General features: G+C 44.3%; 1 protein-coding gene across 1 annotated transcript in view; it reads right to left on the bottom strand.

The window, feature by feature from the left end:
* Positions 1-591: 591 nt before the first annotated feature.
* The window catches only part of WDR86 (WD repeat domain 86), an 89,780-nt gene continuing 65,772 nt past the window's right edge, over positions 592-24,599 (bottom strand). The window contains exons 5-7 of the mRNA XM_040352750.1: positions 9,049-9,184; positions 5,901-6,004; positions 592-1,031 (exon numbers count right to left, since the gene is read on the bottom strand). Of these exons, the coding sequence (XP_040208684.1) occupies positions 822-1,031; positions 5,901-6,004; positions 9,049-9,184 (450 nt within the window). The 3' untranslated portion in view covers positions 592-821. The remainder of the gene's footprint in view (positions 1,032-5,900; positions 6,005-9,048; positions 9,185-24,599) is intronic.

The following is a 24,599-nucleotide window of genomic DNA, read 5'->3' as shown; positions in this document are numbered from 1 at the left end:
GCATATGTGGTTATGGTCAGGGCTCAAGTCCTGCGGGAACGCGTGGGAACGGAGTCCCTGCACTTTTTTCACAGCAGGAACTCCGTTCCCTTTGCAGGACTATAGCATCCGAGAGCAGCTGAGCCGCCTGAGCCAATCCACTAAGCGGCGATGCCCAGCTCGAGTCACTGTCAGGGGCAGGCGAATCTTAGTAATCCTTTATGTTACCGGCCACTTCCTGTATATGGATTCACCGGGGAGTGTGCGGGTATTCCGTCACTTCCTCGATGACGCAATGTCTCCTGGGAGCTTTTGTCATTGTTCCCAGGAGACATTGCGGAGGTCTACCGCGAGTTATGGCGGGATTTAGAAAGAACTTGCTTCTTTCTAAATCCTGCGATAACTCGGGGCAGACCTCCGCAATGTCTCCTGGGAACAATGAAAAAAGCTCCCAGGAGACATTGCGGCATCGAGGAAGTGACGGAATACCCGCACACTACCCGGTGAATCCATATACAGGAAGTGGCCGGTAACATAAAGGATTGCTAAGGTACAGTGGATCGGGAAAAAAAACATGTGGTTTAGAAATTATGCATATGAGCGTATCTTTTTTAATTTTTTTTTGGTGGGGGAGTGGATCTTGGGTGGGAGTTCCCACACTTTTTTTCCCAGGACTTGACCCCTGGTTATGGTACTGTACAGAAGCACAAAGCAGACCTATAAAAGGAAAGACTCACACTGATATTTCATTTGGCCCCGATTTGTCCCAGGGTCCTATAGCAGTCATGTGGGCAGTTATTGAAGTAGTTCCAGTATTGCTAGAATAAAAAGTCTTCCAGCCTTTATAGTAATTCTACTGGTTCACAGTCATCATTCTCCTCTGGTGAGCAGCCTACTTTATTATGGAAAATGTGAGGCAAGCTTCCCTTCTGAGAGAGTTTACTCCGCACTGAGGTCTTCTTCTGGTGCTTGGTCTGCGAGCAGATTTCTTTTATATCCCAGACTCTAAGAGTTCCATCATGAGAAGCCGTATATAAAACATTGTCATATATCTGCAAACAAAAATCACAGGACAATAATGAGCGAATGTTCCTCCAGAGACTAAACACAAACTAGGGAGTTCAATAAAGCAATTAAAGTGATACTAAACACATTCTGTTTAATTTGCATTGTCCCTTGTATTTCTGTTTATGGATGATGGTACAGTGGAACCTCAGATTGCGAGTAGCGCTGTTAACGAGCGTTTTGCAATACGAGCACTGTATTAAAAAAAAAAAAAAATAACTCGGTTTGGGACTGTTGTCTCGCAAAACGAGCAGGATTCAGGTCAAAGTGTTTGGCCTGAGGGGGGGGGCGTGGTTCGGCCGATCGGCGCCATTTGGAAATGCACGGAAAGGCCAGAGGACAGCTCGGGTGACCTCAGAAAACCTTGGGAACGGAGTCTTTCCGAGGTTTGCTGAGGTCAGCCGAGGTGTCCTCGGGCCTTTCCGGCCGTTTCCGAGGCTCTCCAGCGCCCCCCCCCATCTCTGGCCGCATGTGGTATTGCACGCCATTGAAGTAAATGCGGAACAAATCATTTTAGTTTCCATTGACTTCAATGGGGAAACTGGCTTTGATATGCAAGTACTTTGGATTACGAGTATTCTCCTGAAACGGATTATGCTCGTAATCCAAGGTTCCACTGTACTTTAAAAAAATATCCAAGTACCTTTTTCCTAATCGATATACAGCTGTCACATGGCCCAGATCTTTCCCAGCCTTCCTGCAGGGAAACATAGTCTTGGTTCACACCTATGCATGTGGCTGTGGGTATCGCAGCGATTCCTGCACCCGCAACCACCCGCAGAGGAAATGTGCTGCTGTGAGAAAACACGCGGGGATGACATTCATTCTGAATGGCACCCCCACACATGTAAAAATGCAGCGCAATTGCTGGTGCAGCAACTGCAGCAAAATGCCTGTGGGACAGGTTTTGAGAAAGGCGCATGCGCCTTTTTCTTTGAAAACGCAGGCATGGCAGCCCATTCAAAAGCGGGGGCCGCAAGAACGCAGAGGTGTGAACCTTGGGATAAGCAGGAGGAGCTTCTAGTTCTCTGCTGCTGGTTACATGTTCAAAATAAGAAAAACGCCCTTTGGAATTCAGAGTAAAAATAAATAATATCAATAAACTATTTTAAATTGTCATACAAATATATATTTGAAATCAAATCTTAATTTTTTTTTGCCAATAACATGGTGTGGGCGGATTTTTTACCAGTCACAGGCTATGTCACGCCCCTCCAACCTGTGTTTTATGCTGGCCATACACTATATGAAAAAATCGCCCGAAATTCGGTCATTTAAACAGTTTTTTTTTTAAGGACAGTTAATGGACACAAAATTGATAATCATTGAGATGTTTTTGAGCCGAATAAATTAAGGACAAGTTTGGAAATTTTCTGACGAATGAACGATAAATTTAAAGGTTAATGTGTTTCCCGTCTGAACTTTCTGCACTAGGTAGATGTAAAAAAAAAAAAAAAAAATGTATTCATTTATGTCCACTGAACGATTTATCGGTCATTACATGATGGCACTATCGTTTGCGCTCACGGCCGAACGTTCATTTTTCGAAAATGTGTTTGCCCGATTTTTTGTACAGTGTATGGCCAGCATTAGAATAAGAGGGAGGTGAAGCCTCCATTAATCTACATGTAATATCCCGCCCCCATTGTGTTTAGCTGGTTAGTGGGCATGGAGGAGGAGGAGGGAGGGAGTGGGCTGTCATTTACCTCTGTGTATACGCCCACTTGTGTGACTCTATAGTCACATGGGCTACTCAGATGTCATAGGGAGGAAATGCTCAGCATAAAAACTCACTGAAAACTGAGCATGTGCAGAGTTGCCACCACAGCTGCAAAATTCCTAGCTGAATTGGTGATAGAGAGCAGCAGGATTACGCAGGTTTTTTGCAGAATACAGAAAACGAATCTCATAGTGACTGAGTGAGTATGAACAGCATGTAATAAATCATATATTGATAGTTTTTTTTATGTTGTGGGTTTAGTGACACTTTAACCTCTTGGCGCCGAGCGGCTGCATAGATGTGTGCAATAGCACCAACAGTGCACACCTTGTGCTCTACCGACACAGTGACTGGCGGCTCATGGAAAGACTTTTCCGATCATGTGGCCACCCTGACAGCCAAGGCTCTCACATATCTCTCTCTTCAGAGTGTGTGAGGTCTGGTACTTCCTGTCCCTACTAGTGGCGTCATGTCACATGACTTCATCAGTCAGACATGACGCCACTAGTAGGGACAGGAAGTACCAGACCTCACACACTCTAAAGAGAGAGATATGAGCTCGCTGCTCGTTTTGTTTGGATATTTCTGACATTTTAAATGTCAGTTTTTTATATGTTTTTATATTAAATACCTTTTGAAGCGGAGCTGTACTATGTGCCTTCTTCTCTCTTTGCCCATCTATACCTGCTGAGCATTTAGTGCCAGTATCCGTGGATGTTTAGGTGGAGGCCAAAGAGAGAGGATCAGCATACAATCAAGATCACAGACTGGGTCGCACGAACTCGCCGTTCGTAGGAGATAGGCCCACTGCTCACGGCCTCCATGTGAGTGCATGTGCATGTGATTGATCGTTTTTTAGACCCTTGCTTCCAGTATTACGCCATATCTTTTTCTTGTTTCTTCCAATATGGTCATTTAATGTGGAGACTACATCTAGCCCTCATCCTGCTGGATCTTTGAGTACACCCTGAGTGGTATCCAGGCTATCCGTGCTATGGCCTTGAGGTGAGCATTCCATACCACTAGAGGTGTGCGCACCGAAGCTTGCCTTTCTCTGAAATATTGGATTTCCTGGTTTCTCATCACTTATTACTCACAGCTATCAAGGACTGCACCTTTAAATATATGCTTTTTGGATGCGAGATTTGTATTTGCACTTGATTTCACTGGATTTTTACCCTTTATTATGTGTTGGGATCACTTACCTTTGGTCTTTAGTACCAATCCTGGACATTTATTTTGATAACTGTACTTCCATGTTTATTTTATTTCCTTATAAGGATTTTGCTGCATAGTGTTAACCTTTTCCAGACCACCCACCTTCACAGTTCAGATTGCACACTGCTTGTAGAGTTCACCCCGCCCATTTGGTGGGACTTATTTGATCACTGTTTATTTCATTTTTTTATTTATTTTTTTATTTTATTTTTTATTATTGTTTATTGTTTTTTGGTTGTTGCCCTATCCCTCCATACCCACACAGCGCAGTTATTATCACTCATTTCATTTGTTTTCATTTTTGGCTGGGACCAATTTCAGGTAACTGCAGCAGTGCCCCCTAGGTTTAGAATATCGATAGCGCGAGAGCCCTTCCATTGCATTATAGTGTGAACCCAGCCTCAATCCTTGCCTATGCTCCAGTTTAAGCCATGGCCACTACTCCAGGTTTCCTGTTTCAGGGTGGTGCCTTTATCTTGCATCATCCTATGGTGCCACCCTTGCATGCAGGGACTAGCGTTGTGCCTCCCCACACTGTGTACTTTAATAGAAACTCACAGCCCTGTAACCTAGGATGGTAAGGCGTCTTCTTCCTTCATATTCCTCCCTTCTCTAAGCTAATAGATTGGTTTCAGACTGCACTGTCCACTGTTAACTCTTTCCTGTGAAGACCAGGGAGGCAGCATTGAGAATGCAGGAACCAGCATTAAAAGTCGTAAACTGCAAGTGTTCTGGTAAGAATTTTAACAAATATCTTACTGGGGAATGTTTGTTTTATGGTGCTCTGTGCGTTAACCTAAATGCTTATAGGTAGATTCAGGTAGAGAAGCCTATAGTTACGGCGGCGTAGCTTAGCGTGTTTAGGCTACGCCGCCGTAAGTTAGCTAGGCAAGTACATGATTCTCAATGTACTTGCCTGCTAATATATGGCGGCGTAGCCTAAAGCGGGCGGGCGTAAGGGCGCCGAATTCAAATGTCTTGGAGGGGGGCGTGTTTAATGGCAATGAGGCTTGACCTCACGTTTTTGAAGTCTTTTTTTTATGCGCATGCGCCAGGCGCCTACATTTCCCAGGGTGCATTGCGGCTAATTTTTAACGACGTTAAAAATTCGAATCTCGCGGCGGGAACGACGGCCATACTTTAACATTGTTATTCCACCTAATAGATGGAATAACTTTAGGCCTGCTAATGCCTTACGGAAACGGCGTAAAACTACTGCGGCGGCCGGGCGTACGTTCGTGAATCGGCGTATCAACTCATTTACATATTCTACACGGACCGCAATGGAAGCGCCACCTAGCGGCCATCCGAAATATTGCAATCTAAGATAGGACGGCGCAAGCCGTCTTATCTTAGATATGTTTAAGCGTATCTCTGTTTGAGCATACACTTAAACATAAGTCGGCGTAGATTCTGAGTTAGGTCGGCTTATCTACTGATAAGCCGGCCTAACTCTTTCTGAATCTACCTATTAGTGTTTAATTGGGTTTCATACAACTTTAGTGACGCTTTTCTGTTGGTAGCTCCCTTCAGTACTGCCTGCACATAACTCGGTACTATATTGTACTCATTTCAGTAACATTACTGACATGTGTGCCAAATTCAGGTAGTTATTACTATTGCCACCTTGAGAACCTATCACTCGGACCTCAGGACTGGCCCCAGACACATTCATATACCGTTTTCTGACAGCTGCATGAATATCAGGCAAGCACTCACAATCTCAGTTTGGAGGGTTGGAGGGTTCTAAAGAGTGTCTATGACACCTGCAATGAAATCCCCCCAAAATATCATCCTGAATCCTGCCTTGATGTAACATGGACTGAATGAGGAACAGGAACCTTCCAGGGCCAGAAAATGCAAAACCTGCAATCTTCAGGTTCTCCATCACTGGATCCACATAGGGGTCCTCACACACCTGAATGCAGTTTATGATGAATGTGTGTCCTGGGAAGACTTGTTGCAAAGCTCCGGTCCTTGTGTTAAATGCCCTTGCACAAGTATCACCACTTCCTGTAAATACTGGAAAGAGAATAAAGAAAAGATCATATATCACATTTGTGAACAAAACACAACTGTAGCAAAGTCAATGCAAACCTAAAGTGACACTAAACTTTGGTTAAAAAAATTTTTTTTTTTTTTTTTTTTTTTTTTTTTTTTAAAGCGGGGGTTCACCCTTAGAGGGCACTTTTCCCCCTTAGATTCCTGCTCGTTATTACTAGGGGAATCGGCTATTTATTTAAAAATAGGTGCAGTACTTACCCGTTTACGAGACGCATCCTCTCCGTCGCTTCCGGGTATGGGCTTCGGGAATGGGCGTTCCTTCTTGATTGACAGGTTTCCGAGAGGCTTCCGACGGTCGCATCCATCGCGTCACGATTTTCCGAAAGAAGCCGAACGTCGGTGCGCAGGCGCAGTATAGAGCCGCACCGACGTTCGGCTTCTTTCGGCTACGAGTGACGCGATGGATGCGACCGTCGGAAGCCTCTCGGAAGACTGTCAATCAAGAAGGAACGCCCGCTCCCGAAGACCATACCCGGAAGCGACGGAAGAAGATGCAGCTCGAAAACGGGTAAGTACTGCACCTATTTTAATACAAATAGCCGATTCCCCTAGACCGAACGAGCAGGAATCTAGGGGAAGAAAAAATTTTTTTTTAGAAATGGGTGAACTCCCGCTTTAAGTCCCTTCTATTGTTCTCAGCCTCTTCAAAACCTCCAAATTCCTTATTTTCTTTGGTGCTGTGATCTGACTTCTTGTTAGAGGGTGGCTACATTCGTAAAAGGAGAAGTTTCGAAGTCCACAGAGGACCCTACAAGGGGGAAGAAAAAAACAGTAAGCCTGGCCATACACAGAGCACATTTCTTTCCGGCAAACACGGGTTGCAGAAAAGAAAATTGCTTGATTTTCCCGTCAACACAGACGGTGGTGACAGGGGAATCCCTCCTGCCGAGACATTGGGGGTTATTTACTAAAGGAAAATCCACTTTGCACTACAAGTGCACTTGCTGTAGATCCGAGGGGGACATGCAAGGAAAATAAAAAACATAATTTTAGCATCCACATGATTGGATGATAAAATCAGCAGAGCTTCCCCTCATTTCAGATCTTCCCCTCAGATCTACAGCGACTGCACTGCTATGACTAAGCACTAGTTTCAGTGCGAAACGCGTCAGCAGTCAGGTTTTATTTCATGTTGCTGTGACTTGTAGTGCTGTCTTTTTTTTTTTTTTTTAATAAAGGCTACAACTTGTTCAGAGTGCGGCTGTCCAGAAAGTATCTTTGTTCCTGCTTTACTATAATAAGTTGGTTGCTAAAGCAAAAGCAGCTCAGTGGCCTTTGTATACTAGATGCCTTGATCATATTAATTAACTGCAATGTAGTTTGATCATTCATGCACACAGTGACATAGCAACCTTGTGTCACACAGATATAACCATGGAGTACATATCACAGTTCTGCACGGCATTCCAAACAATTTGTCTACATACCAACCTTCAGGCTTGGTATACATAATTCCTTTTATTACTCAGAAAATGGCACATTACCAATGGGTTACCCAAAGGTGTGCAGTAACAAAGCAAGGTACGGGAAAGAGACCGCCGCTCCAGATGAGTGCACCTTGGTGGTGAGTATGGACTCAGAAAAATCCAGTGGGTGCAGGCAATGCACAAAGCATAAATAGAAGCAGAAAGGTATGGACAGCAGCACTCCGATAAATGTAAAAAACAATAAAAGCCTTTAACCACTTAAGCCCCGGACCTTTAGGCAGCTAAATGCCCAGGCCAGGTTTTGCGATTCGGCACTGCGTCGCTTTAACAGACAATTGCGCGGTCGTGCGACGTGGCTCCCAAACAAAATTGGCGTCCTTTTTTCCCCACAAATAGAGCTTTCTTTTGGTGGTATTTGATCACCTCTGCGGTTTTTATTTTTTGCGCTATAAACAAAAATAGAGCGACAATTTTGAAAAAAATGCAATATTTTTTACTTTTTGCTGTAATTAATATCCCCCAAAAACATATATAAATTATTTTTTTCCCTCAGTTTAGGCTGATACGTATTATTCTACCTATTTTTGGTAAAAAAAATCGCAATAAGCGTTTATCGATTGGTTTGCGCAAAATTTATAGCGTTTACAAAATAGGGGATATTTTTATTGCATTTTTATTAATTTTTTTTTTTTACTACTAATGGCGGCGATCAGCGATTTTTTTCGTGACTGCGACATTATGGCGGACACTTCGGACAATTTTGACACATTTTTGGGACCATTGTCATTTTCACAGAAAAAAATGCATTTAAATTGCATTCTTTATTGTGAAAATGACAGTTGCAGTTTGGGAGTTAACCACAGGGGGCGCTGAACGTGTTAGGCTTCACCTAGTGTGTGTTTACAACAGTAGGGGGGTGTGTCTGAAGGTCTGATGTCATCGATTGTGTCTCCCCTATAAAGGGGAAGACACGATCGATGCGCCGCCACAGTGAAGCATGGGGAAGCCGTGTTTACATACGGCTCTCCCCGTTCTTCAGCTCCGGGGAGCGATCGCGCCGTCGTCCTGGATCGCTCCCCGAGGTAAGCCGCCCCCCGCCCCCGATCGGACCCCAGACACGCGGAAAGGCAAGGACGTATAAATACGCCCATCTGCCTGTCCGTGCCATTTTGCGGACGTAAATAGTCGTGCGGCGGGCGTTAAGTGGTTAATCCAGTAAAAAAACACTGCACAAACAGAGAAACAGCAAACGGTGGGATGATATAGCTGACGTGTTTCACATTGATGTACAATGCTTAGTCAAACTGCAATGTAGTTTGATCAATGTGAAACGCGCCGGGGTGCGGCTGTCCATAACTTTCTGTTTCTAACAAAGCAAGGTACCATGGCAATAGATCATAAGTACCCAGGGATCCACAAAGCTCCACCTCCACCTGAAATCTAAAGTCTGGGTGGACTGACCCTTTATCAGACTTCCATATAGCACCTGTAGTTTCCATGTCATTGCTTATATGTGTATGCTAGTGTACGGGCTGCAATGCAACTAGTCTGATTGTGGACATGGCTGTGACTTACATATTCCAGCATGGTATTTCAAAGTGCTAACGCTGTGCTTGTGAGACTTGTATGTCCGGACGCATTCACCGGTGTCAGGCAACCAGCATTTCGCTGTTCGGTCCACACTCCCAGAATACAAGTGTCGTCCCACCATCTGCAAATATAAAGAAAACATCCAGCATGAGGAACCTGTGCACACACATGACAGGCAGTCACAAGTGCTTTATTTGAGCAGAGATCTATAAATATAAGCTTTATAAGTCTGGAAATGTCATGGAAGATATAGAATTTTTCATTTCACGTAAAGTAGAACTCAAGTCAAAAACAACAAGATAAATATAAATAGGCCATTAACAGGTACAATAACTGCTATTAAAAACTTCCATCTGGAGCAGGGCTTCTTAACGTAGGGTCCACGGATGAGTTTTCCAGGGGCACGTGAGGGTCAAATTTTTACATTCACTATACAGCCCTCCTTCTTGTCCCAATCAATGGTTTGCAATTGAAATAAATAAAGAAAACGCACCCTGCACTGCTTATAGTGCTGACCGCCAAGTGTCTCTTGACTTGCTGTTGGCCCATTTCTAAATTTGTATTGTCTAATAAAAAAAAAAAAAAAAATTGTATCGTCATTCTGTGCACAACCACCATCTTGTGCCACTCCAGCAGCAAGTGCTAATTCTCATTTCTATTAGTAGTAGTAAATTGTTTTGTTTAACCACTTTAGCCCCAGAAGGATTTGCCCCCTAAATGACCGGGCCATTTTTTGCGATACGGCACTGCGTTGCTTTAACTGACAATTGCGTGGTCGTGCGACGTTGTACCAAAACAAAATTATCCTTTTTTTATTCCCACAAATAGAACTTTCTTGTGGTGGTATTTGATCACCTCTGTGTTTTTTATTTTTTTGCGCTCTAAGCCACATGCTGAGGATACCACCAGAGTAAGGCCTTTGTGCCTAACACTGCAGTCTAAGGCCCCGTACACACGAGAGGATCCATCCGCTGAAAAATCTCAGCGGATCGGTTTCAGCGGATAGATCCCCTGGTGTGTACGTTCCAGCGGATATTTCCGATTTCCAGCAGATAAAAATTTGTAGACATGCTTACAAATCTATCCGCTGGAATCGGCTCCAGCGAATCGATCCGGTGGTCTGTACAGACTCACCGGATCGATCCGTCCGAACCCGTCCCTCGCATGCGTCGTAATGATTCGACGCATTGCGTGGAATTGCTTATATGACAGCGTCGCGCACGTCACCGCGGTGTAAATTCGGCGCGGATTTCGATCCGATGGTGAGTACACTCCATCGGATCAAAATCCTCAGAGGATTTATCCGCGGATACGGTCCGGCGGACCGTATCCGCGGATCAATCCAATCGTGTGTACCAGGCCTCACAGAGGGACCGGCTCGCCAGCTAGGAATACTGGACTTTTCCATGCACCAACTCTAAAAGGGACAATACCTAGAGCGTTGCAACGCAAGGTTTTGGGCCCCAACAAGCTGGCCAGCATAAGATTTAGTACAAGGGGACTACTGACTGTTGCTGCAGTGACCATCCTTTGTAAATTAAGGAAAGGGGTAAATTACTGAGTTCACTGTTTGCAGCTTGCTAATAATTCCAGTTAATCATCACAACATTACTGTTTGCTAATGTTTGATCATAAACTGCTGCGTTATAATCTTTCATGGTGAACTAATTTCAATATAACCTTCCTTCCTGATATACCCCAGTATAGCTCTTATTGCTCATGCCAGTTTACAATATAATTAAGGCCTGAATCACACTAGTGCGTTGCGTTTTGGAGCTCCGTTGTCTTTGCGAATTTCTCTATAAGGTGTTCTGCAGATCAACTGCGTTTTAGCTGCAGATCAGGTGCGAATTTGGAGACCTGGGAGAGGGGAGGGGGAGGGGGGAAGTCTATTGAACCAAATGAGACAAATACTGAAGAGAAATGAACACATCTGCGAATTTAGCTGCGTACCCATAGAAGATAATGTTACTGAATTCGCACCTGAGCCGCACCGCAAGACATAAAAACCGCACACGGTTTGGAGGCAATGTGCAGTGCGGATGCATCGCACATATGTGAACCAGCCTCATTGAAAACAATGTATTTTGAAATGTCCTGCGAATTAGATGCAGTTTAAGCCGCACTCAATTCGCATAGGTGTGAACCTGGCCTCAATGATACTTCAATTGTAAAAAAAATTATATTTAAACAGGTTTCTGTCATTTTCTGGTGCATATGTGCTGCTTTATGTGGGGGTATTTTTACGCACAGGTTTCTGCATTTATATCCTTGGTCCAAGCAGGCATTTCAGAGAGTACAGAGCTATTAGCAGAGTTATAGGTACGCAACAGAAGACCTGACAAAAGCAGCTTTTTCGAGGGCAAGGACTACACCTAAAACAGCCTTTGCAATCTTGTTCTCCCAGATAAATCCAGTTCATTATGGGTCAAATGGGAAATGCCCCTTACAGTGGGGGTCATGGTTTCTTGCACCGGGGCAAGTAGCATATAGTAGTGATCAGAATGTCACTCTTAGGCCCCGTACACACGGTCGGTTTGGTCCGATGAGAATGAACCGAAGTTCATTTTCATCGGACCAAACCGACCGTGTGTATAGGCTATCGGTCTGTTTTCCTTCGGTCCAAAATTTTAAAACTTGCTTCAAAACCGAACCGATGGACCGCTGCCCGATCGGACCAAACCGATGGTTAGTACAGAAAAGCATCGGTTCAAAACCCACGCATGCTCAGAATCAAGTCGACGCATGCTTGGAAGCATTGAACTTGGTTTTATTCAGCACGTCGTGTGTTTGATGTCACCGCGTTCTGATCAGATCGGATTTTGGACTGTTGGTGTGTACACATATCAGGCCGTACGGCCACTTCAGAGGTGAACCGATAAAAACGGTCCGACGGACCAGTCACATCGGTTTGATCCGACCGTGTGTACGGGGCCTTAAAGACAGATGAAAAGATTATTGGTGCCATGGTGCTGGCTCTGCCTTGTGACGTTGATCTTGGAACTAAGCAGGAACCGTCAAATAGGAAGTCAATCGGCTACAGCTCAGGGAACCTCTAGCAACCCCTGTAGGGATGCCAGTGTTTCACAGAACCCTGGTTGAGAATGGCTGCTCTAAAAACTGGTTCCAAAGCCTTGGCATCTTTAATAGATTGTTCGAATATAAAGAGCTGGAGATTGAAATACAAAGATCAAACAAAAGAAAGTTAGATGACATTAGATTGACATTAGATGACCAATAGCAAAGGATGTCATTCTTTTTCTTTTGTCTAATTCAGGTCATACGATAAAAGTAAGCATCGGACAGGTTGCTATGGACAGTACCCTCCCACGTCCCTTTCATATGATGACAACTCAGCCTCAATGTCCTCCTATTGCCCTCCAGCAGGAGCTCATGCAGCATAACAGAGAAGCCAGGAAAATGGAGCAAGCTGATGATATCATTAGAAATTACCGACCAAGAACAACATTTCACAGTCTTCTAATTCCCTCTTCCAGCTAACTACAGTGAGATAAAGGCCAGCTCAGGGCAGCCCATGTAAACAGTCTGTCCATGTATCTGTCAATATTATCTCATGTAGCATGCTGTCCGATATATCATCTGTTTCCTTTCTTCTCCAAAAGAAATCTCTGCTCTGCCCAATAACAGCTCAGCTAAAGTGCGATGATTATAGGAGACCAATACCGAGACAACGGTCAGGATTTCCAGACCTGCACAGAGATCAGCCAGATGGTTGTTTTTCTTTTTCTATTGTTTAACATCATCTGAAGATAGAATTTCATGGATTAATCTGCCAGGACCTACAGGTGACGTGAGAGGCACTCCACTCCTTGATGATTTGTCTGGCTTTTCCCTGATGCTTTGTGCGTTATTGTAAAACACAATTAACATCAAACTAAAATGTATCTGACGTCTATATACACAAAGATGATCCATCTGCCTCATTGAGCTCTATTTTGGATGACTGCTGTCAAGAACTGTAATGCCCCGTACACACGATCGGAATTTCCGACAGCAAAAGTCCGATGTGAGCTTTTGAACGGAAATTCCGACCGTGTGTATGCTCCATCAGTATTTTTCTGTCGGAATTTCTGCCAATAAAAGATTGAGAGCTGGTTCTCAAATTTTGGAAAATCCTATCCTCTGTAGCAATTCCAGCGTGCAAAATTCCAACGCATGGTCGGAAACAATTTCGACGCATGCTCGGAAAAAATTAAATTCATTTTCTCGGCCCGTTGTAGTGTTGTACGTCACTGCGTTCTTGACGGACGAAAGTTCAGAGAACTTTTGTGTGACCGTGTGTATGCAAGCCAAGCTTGAGCGGAATTCCGTCAGAAAAAGCATCCAAGGTTTTTCCAAAGGAAAATCCGATCGTGTGTACGCGGCATAAGAGTATGTTAATATTTGTTTTTTATTTGTTTTATTAATGGAAGCACACCTGGTTCACAACTGTCCAGGTCTTAAACCCCAAATCCAGTTTAATAAAAAAAAAAAGAAACATAGAATACACTTGCCCAAGGTTCCTTAAAATATAGAAAGAGCAGCCCTAGCAGAAATAGTTACTTTCTACCTGGGGCTGTCCCTCGTAGACTCACCTCTTTTTCCTGTAGAGTTCCTCTTTTTGGTGAAACGTCATTTAACTAGCTTGCTTATAGGTAGATTCAGAAAGAGTTAGGCCGGCTTATCAGTAGATAAGCCGACCTAACTCAGAATCTACGCCGACTTATGTTTAAGCGTATGCTCAAACAGAGATACGCTTAAACATATCTAAGATAGGACGGCTTGCGCCGTCCTATCTTAGATTGCAATATTTTGGATGGCTGCTAGGTGGCGCTTCCATTGCGGTCGGCGTAGAATATGTAAATGAGGAGATACGCCGATTCACGAACGTACGCCCGGCCGACGCAGTACTTTTACGCCGTTTACGTAAGAGATGGGCCGTGTAAAGTTAGAGCTAGGCTCTAGTGGAATAGTAATGTCAAGTATGGCCGCCGTTCCCGCGTCGAAATTCGAAATGTTTACGTCGTTTGCGTAAGTCGTCCGTAAATCGGGATTTAGCCGCAATGCACACTGGGAAATGTAGGCGCCCGGCGCATGCGCAGTGCCAAAAAAACGTAAGGTCAAGCCTGATTAACATTAAACACGCCCCCCTTCCACACATTTGAATTGGGCTCCCTTACGCCAGGCCGCTTTAGGCTACGCCGCCGTATATTAGCAGGCAAGTACATTGAGAATCATGTACTTGCCTAGCTAACTTACGGCGGCGTAGCCTAAACAGGCTAAGCTACGCCGCCGCAAGTTTGCATGGATGTACCTGAATCTACCTATTAGAGTTTAAGGTGTCAAGGGCACAGCCCCTGGGGAAGTAACATCAAACTGGGCTTACAGGAGAATACTGCTGAGCCATAATGCTGAACAAAGTCCTCTGCAGCATTCAGAACTGACCAATGCCAGAAAAGACCAGGAGATGAACAGGACCCCATGCATCACATGGCTGGTCATAAGACAGTTGAAAAAGGAAAGTATACAGTGCCTTGAAAAAGTATTCATAACCCTTGAAATATTCCGCATTTTGTCATGTTACAACCAAAAAAACTAAATGTATTTTATGTGATAGACCAACACAAAGTGGCGCATGATTGTCAAGTGTAAGGTAAATGATAAAGAGATTGATTTTTTTAAAATTTGTGAAGTGTGGCATACATTTGTATTCAGTCAATACTTTGTAGAACCACCCGTCGCTGCAATTACAACTGTAATGCCGCGTACACACGGTCGTTTTTTGTGATGAAATAAAACAACGTTTTTCATCATGAAAAAAAAAACGCAGTTTTTCTAACTTCATCATAAAAAACGAGGTTGCCCACACACCATCGTTTTCTGAAAATGTTCTAGCAAAGCGCGGTTACGTACAACACGTACGACGGCACTCTGTTCCATTCAAGCTCCCGTCTCATAAGTTGCTTATGAGCATGCGCAGGTTTAAAACGTTGTTTAAAACGTCGTTTTAGCCCACACACGATAATTTTTTTATGACACAAAAAACGACATTTTGAAAAACGACATAAAAAATTGAAGCATGTTCGAATTTTTTTTTGGTCGTTTTTTAGAAGACAAAAAAACAATGTGAAGCCCACACACGATCATTTTAAATGACGTTTTTTAAAACGTAGTTTTATTTCATCACAAAAAACGACTGTGTGTACGCGTCATCAGTCTTTTTGGGGATGTCTCTACCAGCTTTGCACATCTATAGAGTGAAAATTTTGCCCATTCTTCTTTGCAAAAGAGCTCAAGCTCTGTCAGATTGGATGGAGAGCGTCTGTGAACAGCAATTTTCAAGTCTTGCCACAGATTCTCAATTGGATTTAGGTCTGGACTTTGACAGGGCCATTCTAACACACGAACATGCTTTGATCTAAACCAGGGGTCTCAAACTGGCGGCCCTCCAGCTGTTGCGAAACTACAAATCCCATCATGCCTCTGCCTGTGGGAGTTATGCTTGTAACTGTCAGCCTTGCAATGCCTCATGGGACTTGTAGTTTCGCAACAGCTGGAGGGCTGCCAGTTTGAGACCCCTGATCTAAACCATTCTATTTTAGCTCTGGCTGTATGTTTAGGGTCATTGACCTGCTGGAAGGTGAACCTCCCCCTCAGTCTCAAGTCTTTTGCAGACTCTAACAGGTTTCCTTCCAAGATTGCCCTGTATTTAGCTCCATCCATCTTCACATCAACTCTGACCAGCTTCCCTGTACCTGCTGAGGAAAAGCAACCTCAACATGTTGTTGCCACCACCATGTTTCACGGTGGAGATGGTGTGTTCAGGGTGATATGCAGTGTTAGTTTTCCGCCATACATAGTGTTTTTTCTTTTAGTCCAAAAAGTTTAATTTTGGTCTCATCTGACCAGAGCACCTTTTTCCACATGTTTGTTGTGACCCCCAAGCAAACAGCAAACGGGACTTCTTTTGGCTTTCTTTCAACAATGGCTTTCTTCTTGCCACTCTTCCATACAGGTCAGATTTGTGGAGTACACGACTAATAGTTGTCCTGTGGATAGTTTCTCCCAACTGAGCTGTGGATCTCTGGAGCTCCTCCAGAGTTACCATGGGCCACTTGTCTGCTTCTGATTAATGCTCTCCTTGCCCGGCCTGTCAGTTTAGGTGGACGGCCATGTCTTGGTAGGTTTGCAGTTGTGCCATACTCTTTCCATTTTTGGATGATGGATTGAACAGTGCTCTGTGAGATGTTCAAAGCTTGGGATATTTTTTTTATAACCTAACCCTGCTTCTCCAAAACGTTATTCCGGACCTGTCTGGTGTGTTCCTTGGCCTTCATGATGCTGTTTTTTCCTCACAAAGATTCTCTAACAAACCTCTGAGGGCTTCACAGAACAGCTATATTTATACTGAGATTACATTACACACAGGTGGACTCTATTTACAAATTAGGTGACTTCTGAAGGCAATTGGTTCCACTAGATTTTAGTTGGGGGTATCAGAATAAAGGGGGATGAATACAAATGCACGCCATACTTTTCAGATATTTATTTGTAAAAAAAATTAAACCATTTATCATTTTCCTTCCACTTCACAATTATGTGCCACTTTGTGTTGGTCTATCACATAAAATCCCAATAAAATACATTTACATTTTTGGTTGTAACATGACAAAACATGGAAAATTTCAAGGGGTAGGAATGAGGGGAAAAGGGGATCAGGACTGTTTTAAGGCCCCCCTTTTCCTTATGGGATTCCTGGCAGGGGAAGTTTCAAGGCTTCTGGGGTTGGTTTGAGCGGGAACAGCTGGGATTGGTTTTTGTAAGCTGTTGCTAGGGGTAAAATCTAAAGCTAGGATTGGCTGGTAGGGCCCTTAGGCGGGAAAGGCAGGGATTGGGCTAGCTAGCCAGGTTACTGGGGAAAATTCAGGAATGTTAGGGTACCTGATAGGTCAGCTGAGGTCAGATGACAGGTAAGAACATTCCAGAAGCTGAGAGCAGGCCTATATAAAGAGCTGTTGGAAGGGGTCCGGAGCCAGCCGTTCCTGAGGAGGACCTTTCAGCAGAGCTTTGACACTGAAAAAGAGCTATTACACACCTGCTGTTAACGGTTCCTCTCGGCGGCATGAAGACTCTCGTCCGTCAGCTGCTGGAGCGGGTGGAGACGGAAGATGATGACTGGATTCGGCGATGCCTCGGATTGCCGGCGGGTCAAGCAGCGGAAGAAGCCATCGAGGGTGTCCTGTCGCAGCCGGAGGGGTTCGGAGACGCCATCGTTGAAGACGAGGAAGAGGAGGAGACAGGATCGGAGCTTCCCTTTCCAGGTCCGGCGTCGTGTTCAACAGCGGTGATGGTGGAGGAGGCGGGACTTCCGGCGAAGAGGCTGCGCACATCAAGAACACGGTTCAGCCCATCGTCAAGTCCGGGTCGCGTGACGAAGAAGGCGGAGCCGGCGCCGAAGTCAAGGAAACAGAGGACGCAATCGGTGGGCGGAACGGATGACGCTGGGCCGAGCGCGACGCGGAGATCCGGAAGATCGACGTCACCGCGACGACCGCCGGCGGCGGCGAATCAGAAGACGGCGCGGCAGGCTGGCGTTCCGGCGGCAGTTTCGAATGCGCCGGGACGTGGACGACAGGTAGCTGAAGCAGCCGGTTCCATTCCGGTGCTCGGTGAGCAACAGCAGCAGGTCCGGGCGGATGCCGGATTAGCAACAGGTGAGCTGCAAGGTAATTTTTTACAAAGAATGTCTAGAGATTTCTCTCTTTTTATTGCAGAGATGCAGGGTTCACTGTCGCGCCTGCAAGGTCCAGTAAGTACACCAGAGGTTTCCCCAGAGCCGGCTGCAGTTGTCTGGTCGGCCGACAGGTTATCATCAGTGGGGGGGGAGAGGGTGGTACATCCAGATACGCTGCAATCATCTGCAGGTCTGCCTGTCTCCTCTGTTACTGTTAATGATGGAAATAGTGCCATGGCAATGAAAGAAACTATGCCTTGTTTTTTGTCCCCCTTGGGCTTTCATTTGCCTGCGGCTATGAAAGAAAAAATCTGGAAGGGGGAATACGTAGATGTACTGTCTTTATTACCTGCAAAAGAGTCGTTTGTTAAACCTGACAAGGAAAGAATTGAAGAGGACCGCCGTAAGTATACCCCTTATAGGTCCTTCTCCAACTGGTTGCAAGGCTTTTATATTTTCTCTAGTGTATTGTGTGAAAAATTCCCGCATCACAGCTCGGGCCTTTTTCAACATATAGACATCATTCAGGAGGCTTACAAAAGCTTTGCGGGATTTGCCTGGTTTGCTTATGACGAGGCTTTTCGTCATAAGCTTGCAGTATACCCTGGCTTACAATGGGGTACAAAAGATGTAGGTTTGTGGCTTAATTTGTTTCTTCCGCAGAAGCCGGTAGTACCCAGGGTAAGTTCAGGTAATACTTCTGCTGTGGCTACTGCCAGCTATAGGAAAGGACTGTGCTTCTCTTACAACGACAGTCAGTGCAGATGGCCCACGACGTGTAAGTACAAACACGAGTGTGCTCTATGTGGTGGTGCTCATCCTGTTGCGAAATGTTTTCGCAGAATGTCAGCTAACAACCACAACCTGCCCCAAAAGGAATTTTTTCCTAAAGGCGCCTACTCCGGTGATACTGGAAAGTCTGCTCCCTTGGCTGCAGCAGTATCCAAACCGGCGGACGGCGGACCTTCTCATTAAGGGTTTCACTGAAGGTTTTGTAATTCCTAGGTTTAATGGTTCAGGAGTCACGATGGTGGATAATATGAAATCGGTATCGGTACTTCCTCATGTTGTGGCAGACAAATTGAATTCCGAAATTGTTTTGGGCAGGATTGCGGGTCCTTTTTTGCATCCCCCCTTTCGGGATTTCCGTTTGTCTCCTTTAGGTTTGGTACCTAAGAAGGAACCCGATACGTATAGGTTGATTCACCATCTGTCTTTTCCGTCGGGTTCTTCTTTGAATGATCAGATAGATGGTGATTTAACCTTGGTTTCTTATGCGTCATTTGATCAAGCAGTACGCAAGATTAGAGCTCTGGGTGTGGCGGCGGTGTTAGCCAAGGCAGATGTGAAGGCTGCCTTTAGGCTTTTGCCTATACACCCCAAGTGTTTTAACTCCTTAGGTTTCCAGTTTCAGGGTAAATTTTACTTTGACCGCTGTTTGCCCATGGGCTGTTCCTTGGCATGCTTCTATTTCGAGGAATTTGCTACTTTTGTTGAATGGGTGGTTTCGGTTAGGTCTGGCTCCCATGATTTGATGCACTATCTTGATGACTTTCTGTTCTTGGGACCTCGGGACTCCCCGCAGTGTCTGGACTTGTTGCATCAATTCATGGGAGTATGCGCGGAATTTGGTATCCCGTTGGCAGCAGAAAAAACGGTATATCCATGTACGTGCATAGAATTTTTGGGAATTACCATAGATACGGTTCACCAGGAATTCAGGTTGCCTAGGGCTAAGATCATTAAGCTTCAGAGCCTTCTTCTGTCTTTTATTAAGAGGAAGAAGGTTTTATTGAAGGAATTGCAATCCTTGTTGGGATTGTTGGCTTTTGCCACGAGGGTTTTACCGATCGGGAGGGTTTTTTCTAGACGGCTTTATTTAGCTATAGCCGGAATGAAGAATCCTTTCGCTCATGTTAGGTTGTCTGTTGACATGAAGGAGGATTTGCTAGTCTGGCATAATTTCCTTCTCCATTTCAATGGCAAAACTTTCTGGCAGGAGGAGTTTGTACTGGATGAAGACTACTGTTTATCCACGGACTCTGCTGGATCTGTGGGTTTTGCAGCTGTTTGGGGAAATAGATGGTGTGCAGCGGTTTGGCCTCTCGGATGGGTAAGTAGGGGTTTGTGCAGAAATATTGTCCTACTGGAACTCTTTCCTATTGTTGTTGCTTTGGAAATTTGGGGGGACAGTTTTGCCAACAAGCGTCTTCTGTTTAGTACGGACAACAAAGGCGTTCTGTTCGCAGTGAATTGTTTATCTTCCAAATCCCCCCCTGTTATTTCTTTGATTAGGTATTTGGTGTATAAATGCCTTTGTCTGAACATTTGGATAAAGGCTAAGTACATTCCGGGTAAGGTTAACGAGGTGGCTGACTCCCTCTCTCGTTCGCAGATGGAGCGTTTTTTCTCCCTGCTGCCTACTGCGGACAAGGATGGGACACCTTTCCCTGCTCGCCTTTGGGACATCGTCTAGTTTCAGAGAATATCAAACATTCGTTGGCTGCTTCCTCTTGGTCCAGCTATAGGGCATCTTGGTTAGGATGGGTCAGATTTTTAAACTCTATGCACGAACAGGCGGGGGAGGTTTCGGAAGTTCTGGTACTATCTTACCTGGAGTCGTTAATGGCTCAGCGTTACTCGTGGGCACATATTTATAAAAGCTTCTGTGGTATTTCCTTTTTTCAAAAATTACACGGAGTGCGGTCATGTTTATCCTATTTTTCCGTTCAGCAGGCTTTGAAAGGATACAAAAAGTCCAATTTTAAAGTGGATGGGCGGTGTCCTATCTCTCCTGCTTTATTGGCGGCCCTTTGTAAAATTACCTCGGCGGTGTGTTCGTCTTCATTTGAAGCAATTCTTTTTAACGCGGTTTTTACATTGGCCTTTTTTGCGGCGCTGCGTATTTCGGAATTGGTGTCGGCTAGCAGGGATAGACGTTCAGGTTTACTGTTACAGCATGTTGTGCTGGACGAATTACAGTTAAAAAATTTTATTCGGTCCAGCAAAACGGATCAGTTGGGCAAGGGAGCTTGGATACATCTGGTTCCTTGCCCAACGTCTGAAATTTGCCCGGTGGCTACATTAAGAAGGTATTTGTCGGTCAGGCCTGGTTCATCAGGCGTGCTTTTTGTGCACGAGGACTCCTCCCCTCTCACTAAATATCAGTTTAATGTTGTGTTATCCAGGTGTTGTCGGGCTTTGAATCTTGGGAATGTGCGTATTTCGTCACATTCGTTCAGGATTGGGGCAGCGACGGAAGCTGCAGGATTGGGTATGGGTTCGAGTCGTATTAAGTCTCTAGGTAGGTGGAAATCCAGTGCATTTCAGTTGTATGTTCGTCCTAATCTTCTGTGTTGATTGTTTTTAGGTACTGGAGTGGTCTGGATTATTGGTCATTCGTTCGTGTACTGGGCACAGCAGCGGGCGAACGGACGGTCTTATTCATCCAACTTGGGCCTGGATCCCAGTTCTTTTCAGGTTTTTTGGTTCGGTAGGAGAGGGATGGGCTGGGAGGATCTCTTGTTTGAATTTAATACATTGCTGTTATCCTTTCCTGAGCCCAATGTGCTGATTCTCCACTTAGGGGGAAACGATATTGGGCAGATGAAGACGTTGGATTTGATCTTCAGTATCAGGGATACTATTTTGATAATTAAGGAAGCTTGCCCAAATCTAGTGGTAGTTTTCTCTGAAATTATTCCCAGGTTGCGTTGGCTGGAGTCAGCCGCCCTGAAACCCTTTGAGAAGATTAGAAGGAGGATTAACAAAGCGGTGGAGAAATTCATGTCTCCGTCGCTGGGTTTCTCCTTTAGGCACGTGGATCTTGAAGGTGGGATTGAAGGGCTTTACAGAAGTGATGGGGTGCACTTATCGGGCATAGGCCTGGACATACTAAATGTTTCATTTCAAGCTTGTGTTGAGCGTGCTGCGGGTTGGGGTTTGGGTGCCAGTCTGGGTTGAGGCAACCCTTGCCTGGCGTATGGGATGGTTATTAAAGTTTTTTTTATGACAGCTCGAGCCGTAGTGACTGAGTTGTTTATGTGGTTTTGAACTATGGGTTGAGTAAGTTACAGTTGTGTACAAGTTAAAAGGTATAGTAATTAATCCAATAGTTATGCCGCGGCCAATTTTATCCAAAAAAAAAAAAAAATATATATACTATTATATTTAAATAATATTTATATTTAATAAAGATGTGTTATGGTTTACATTTGTGTAGTTTCAAGTTATTTGGTGTGTCCAGGCATCCTGCCTAGAATCCCATGAGGGGAAAAGGGGAACAGGACTGTTTTAAGGCCCCCCTTTTCCTTATGGGATTCCTGGCAGGGGAAGTTTCAAGGCTTCTGGGGTTGGTTTGAGCGGGAACAGCTGGGATTGGTTTTTGTAAGCTGTTGCTAGGGGTAAAATCTAAAGCTAGGATTGGCTGGTAGGGCCCTTAGGCGGGAAAGGCAGGGATTGGGCTAGCTAGCCAGGTTACTGGGGAAAATTCAGGAATGTTAGGGTACCTGATAGGTCAGCTGAGGTCAGATGACAGGTAAGAACATTCCAGAAGCTGAGAGCAGGCCTATATAAAGAGCTGTTGGAAGGGGTCCGGAGCCAGCCGTTCCTGAGGAGGACCTTTCAGCAGAGCTTCCCACCCACCCTCCCTTGTCGCGGCAAGACTATATGGATAAATCTCTTTGTGATAACAAAGGGGATGGTTATTAAAGTCTTTTTTATGACAGCTCGAGCCGTAGTGACTGAGTTGTTTATGTGGTTTTGAACTATGGGTTGAGTAAGTTACAGTTGTGTACAAGTTAAAAGGTATAGTAATTAATCCAATAGTTATGCCGCGGCCAATTTTATCCAAAAAAAAAAAAATATATATATATATGTACTATTATATTTAAATAATATTTATATTTAATAAAGATGTGTTATGGTTTACATTTGTGTAGTTTCAAGTTATTTGGTGTGTCCAGGCATCCTGCCTAGAATCCCATACTTTTTCAAGGCACTGTACTGTGAATAATACACTGAACAAAAGAATGGTTGTGGTGAAGGAGAGGCTTCTGAAAAGGAAGGTGTCAAAAGACTTGTGGGTGCCCAAACTGGAGTTGGGTGTTAAAGTGGAACTTGACTCCACAAACTAACTTTGTCCCATTGATCAGGATCATGTGACCACTCTGACGGCCAATCACAGTGAACATATAACCGAATAGTTCATTCTGCCTATTTTTCCGCCCCACCCCTAAAAGAGACAGCCAGCTCCAGATGACATCAGAGAGGAAGATGGTGGCCCGGGACCCAGTCTGCGGCAGCCGGGCAGTTGAGTCCAGAAGAACAATGCTATATTTGCTGGAGGGGCGATTATGATAATTCAGGATAAAAGGAATGAACAGACTGAAAAACAAAAACCACAGAGGGACACAGGGGAAAGAAGTTCCTCTTTAACATAAATCTTCATTGAAAGGCTGCCAAATAAATTAGATTACATTTTCACCAGCAGTCTTTACTCTCATAGTCTTATAAACTGCTGGCATTCGCTGACTGCCCATAATATCATGAAGAAGGGAAAGGGATGCTTGGTTTGTTTTAAACTCTTAGAATATTAGTTCATTTCAATGTTCTTTTATTTTATTTTTTTTAATATAAACTGTAAAATGTTGATGTGACATTGCAATACTAATTTAAAATATGTGCTGAAAAAAAAAACAATACTGTCCCTCATAGGAGCTAAGGGTCCTCAGCCAGCCTGAGCAGCCCTGCAGGTCACTGGCCAACCCATGGAGCCGTCTCTCTGTAGAGTTAGGGGTGTGCTCAGATTCTGGCGCAAGATAATAGTAGATAAGGATCACTTAAGAGCACATTATTCATGCTATTGCAGGTCAGTGAAACTCTAGCACAGTTTCCATTAGTACATATTTAAGTTATTATTCTAAAGTCATTTTTAGAATTAGATTTAGATTTAGTAATGTGACTTTTCCATTTGTGATTTTTTTTTTTTATTACACTGACTCTCAGACTAACAGGCTTGCCCCGAGAAAAGCAAAGAAGGACAAAGAGTATATAGTAATACTAAGCAGGAAATAGGACCTGCATATGTATTAAGCTAATATGGCTGCTACATGGATATACAGTGCCTTGAAAAAGTATTCGTACCCCTTTAAAATTTCCATGTTTTGTCATGTTACAAGCAAAAATGTAAATGTATTTTATTGGGATTTTACGTGATAGACCAACACAAAGCGGCACATAATTGTGAAGTGAAAGGTAAATGATAAATGGTTTTCAAAATGTTTTACAAATAAATATCTCAAAAAAGTATGGTGTGCATTTGTATTCAGCCCCCTTGAGTCAATACTTTGTAGAACCACAATTCACTACAATTACAGCTGCAAGTCTTTTTGGGGATGTCTCTACCAGCTTTGCACATCTAGAGAGTGAAATTTTTTTCCCATTCTTCTTTGCAAAATAACTCAAGCTCTGTCAGATTGGATGGAGAGCGTCTGTGAACAGCAATCTTCAAGTCTTGCCACAGATTCTCAATTGGATTTAGGTCTGGACTTTGACAGGGCCATTCTAACACACGAACATGCTTTGATCTAAACCAGGGGTCTCAAACTGGCGGCCCTCCAGCTGTTGCGAAACTACAAATCCCATCATGCCTCTGCCTGTGGGAGTTATGCTTGTAACTGTCAGCCTTGCAATGCCTCATGGGACTTGTAGTTTCGCAACAGCTGGAGGGCTGCCAGTTTGAGACCCCTGATCTAAACCATTCTATTTTAGCTCTGGCTGTATGTTTAGGGTCATTGTCCTG

Source organism: Rana temporaria, chromosome 5, assembly GCF_905171775.1.
Source record: "Rana temporaria chromosome 5, aRanTem1.1, whole genome shotgun sequence".
Lineage (NCBI taxonomy): Eukaryota > Metazoa > Chordata > Amphibia > Anura > Ranidae > Rana > Rana temporaria.
This window is presented reverse-complemented; position numbering and strand designations above follow the sequence as displayed.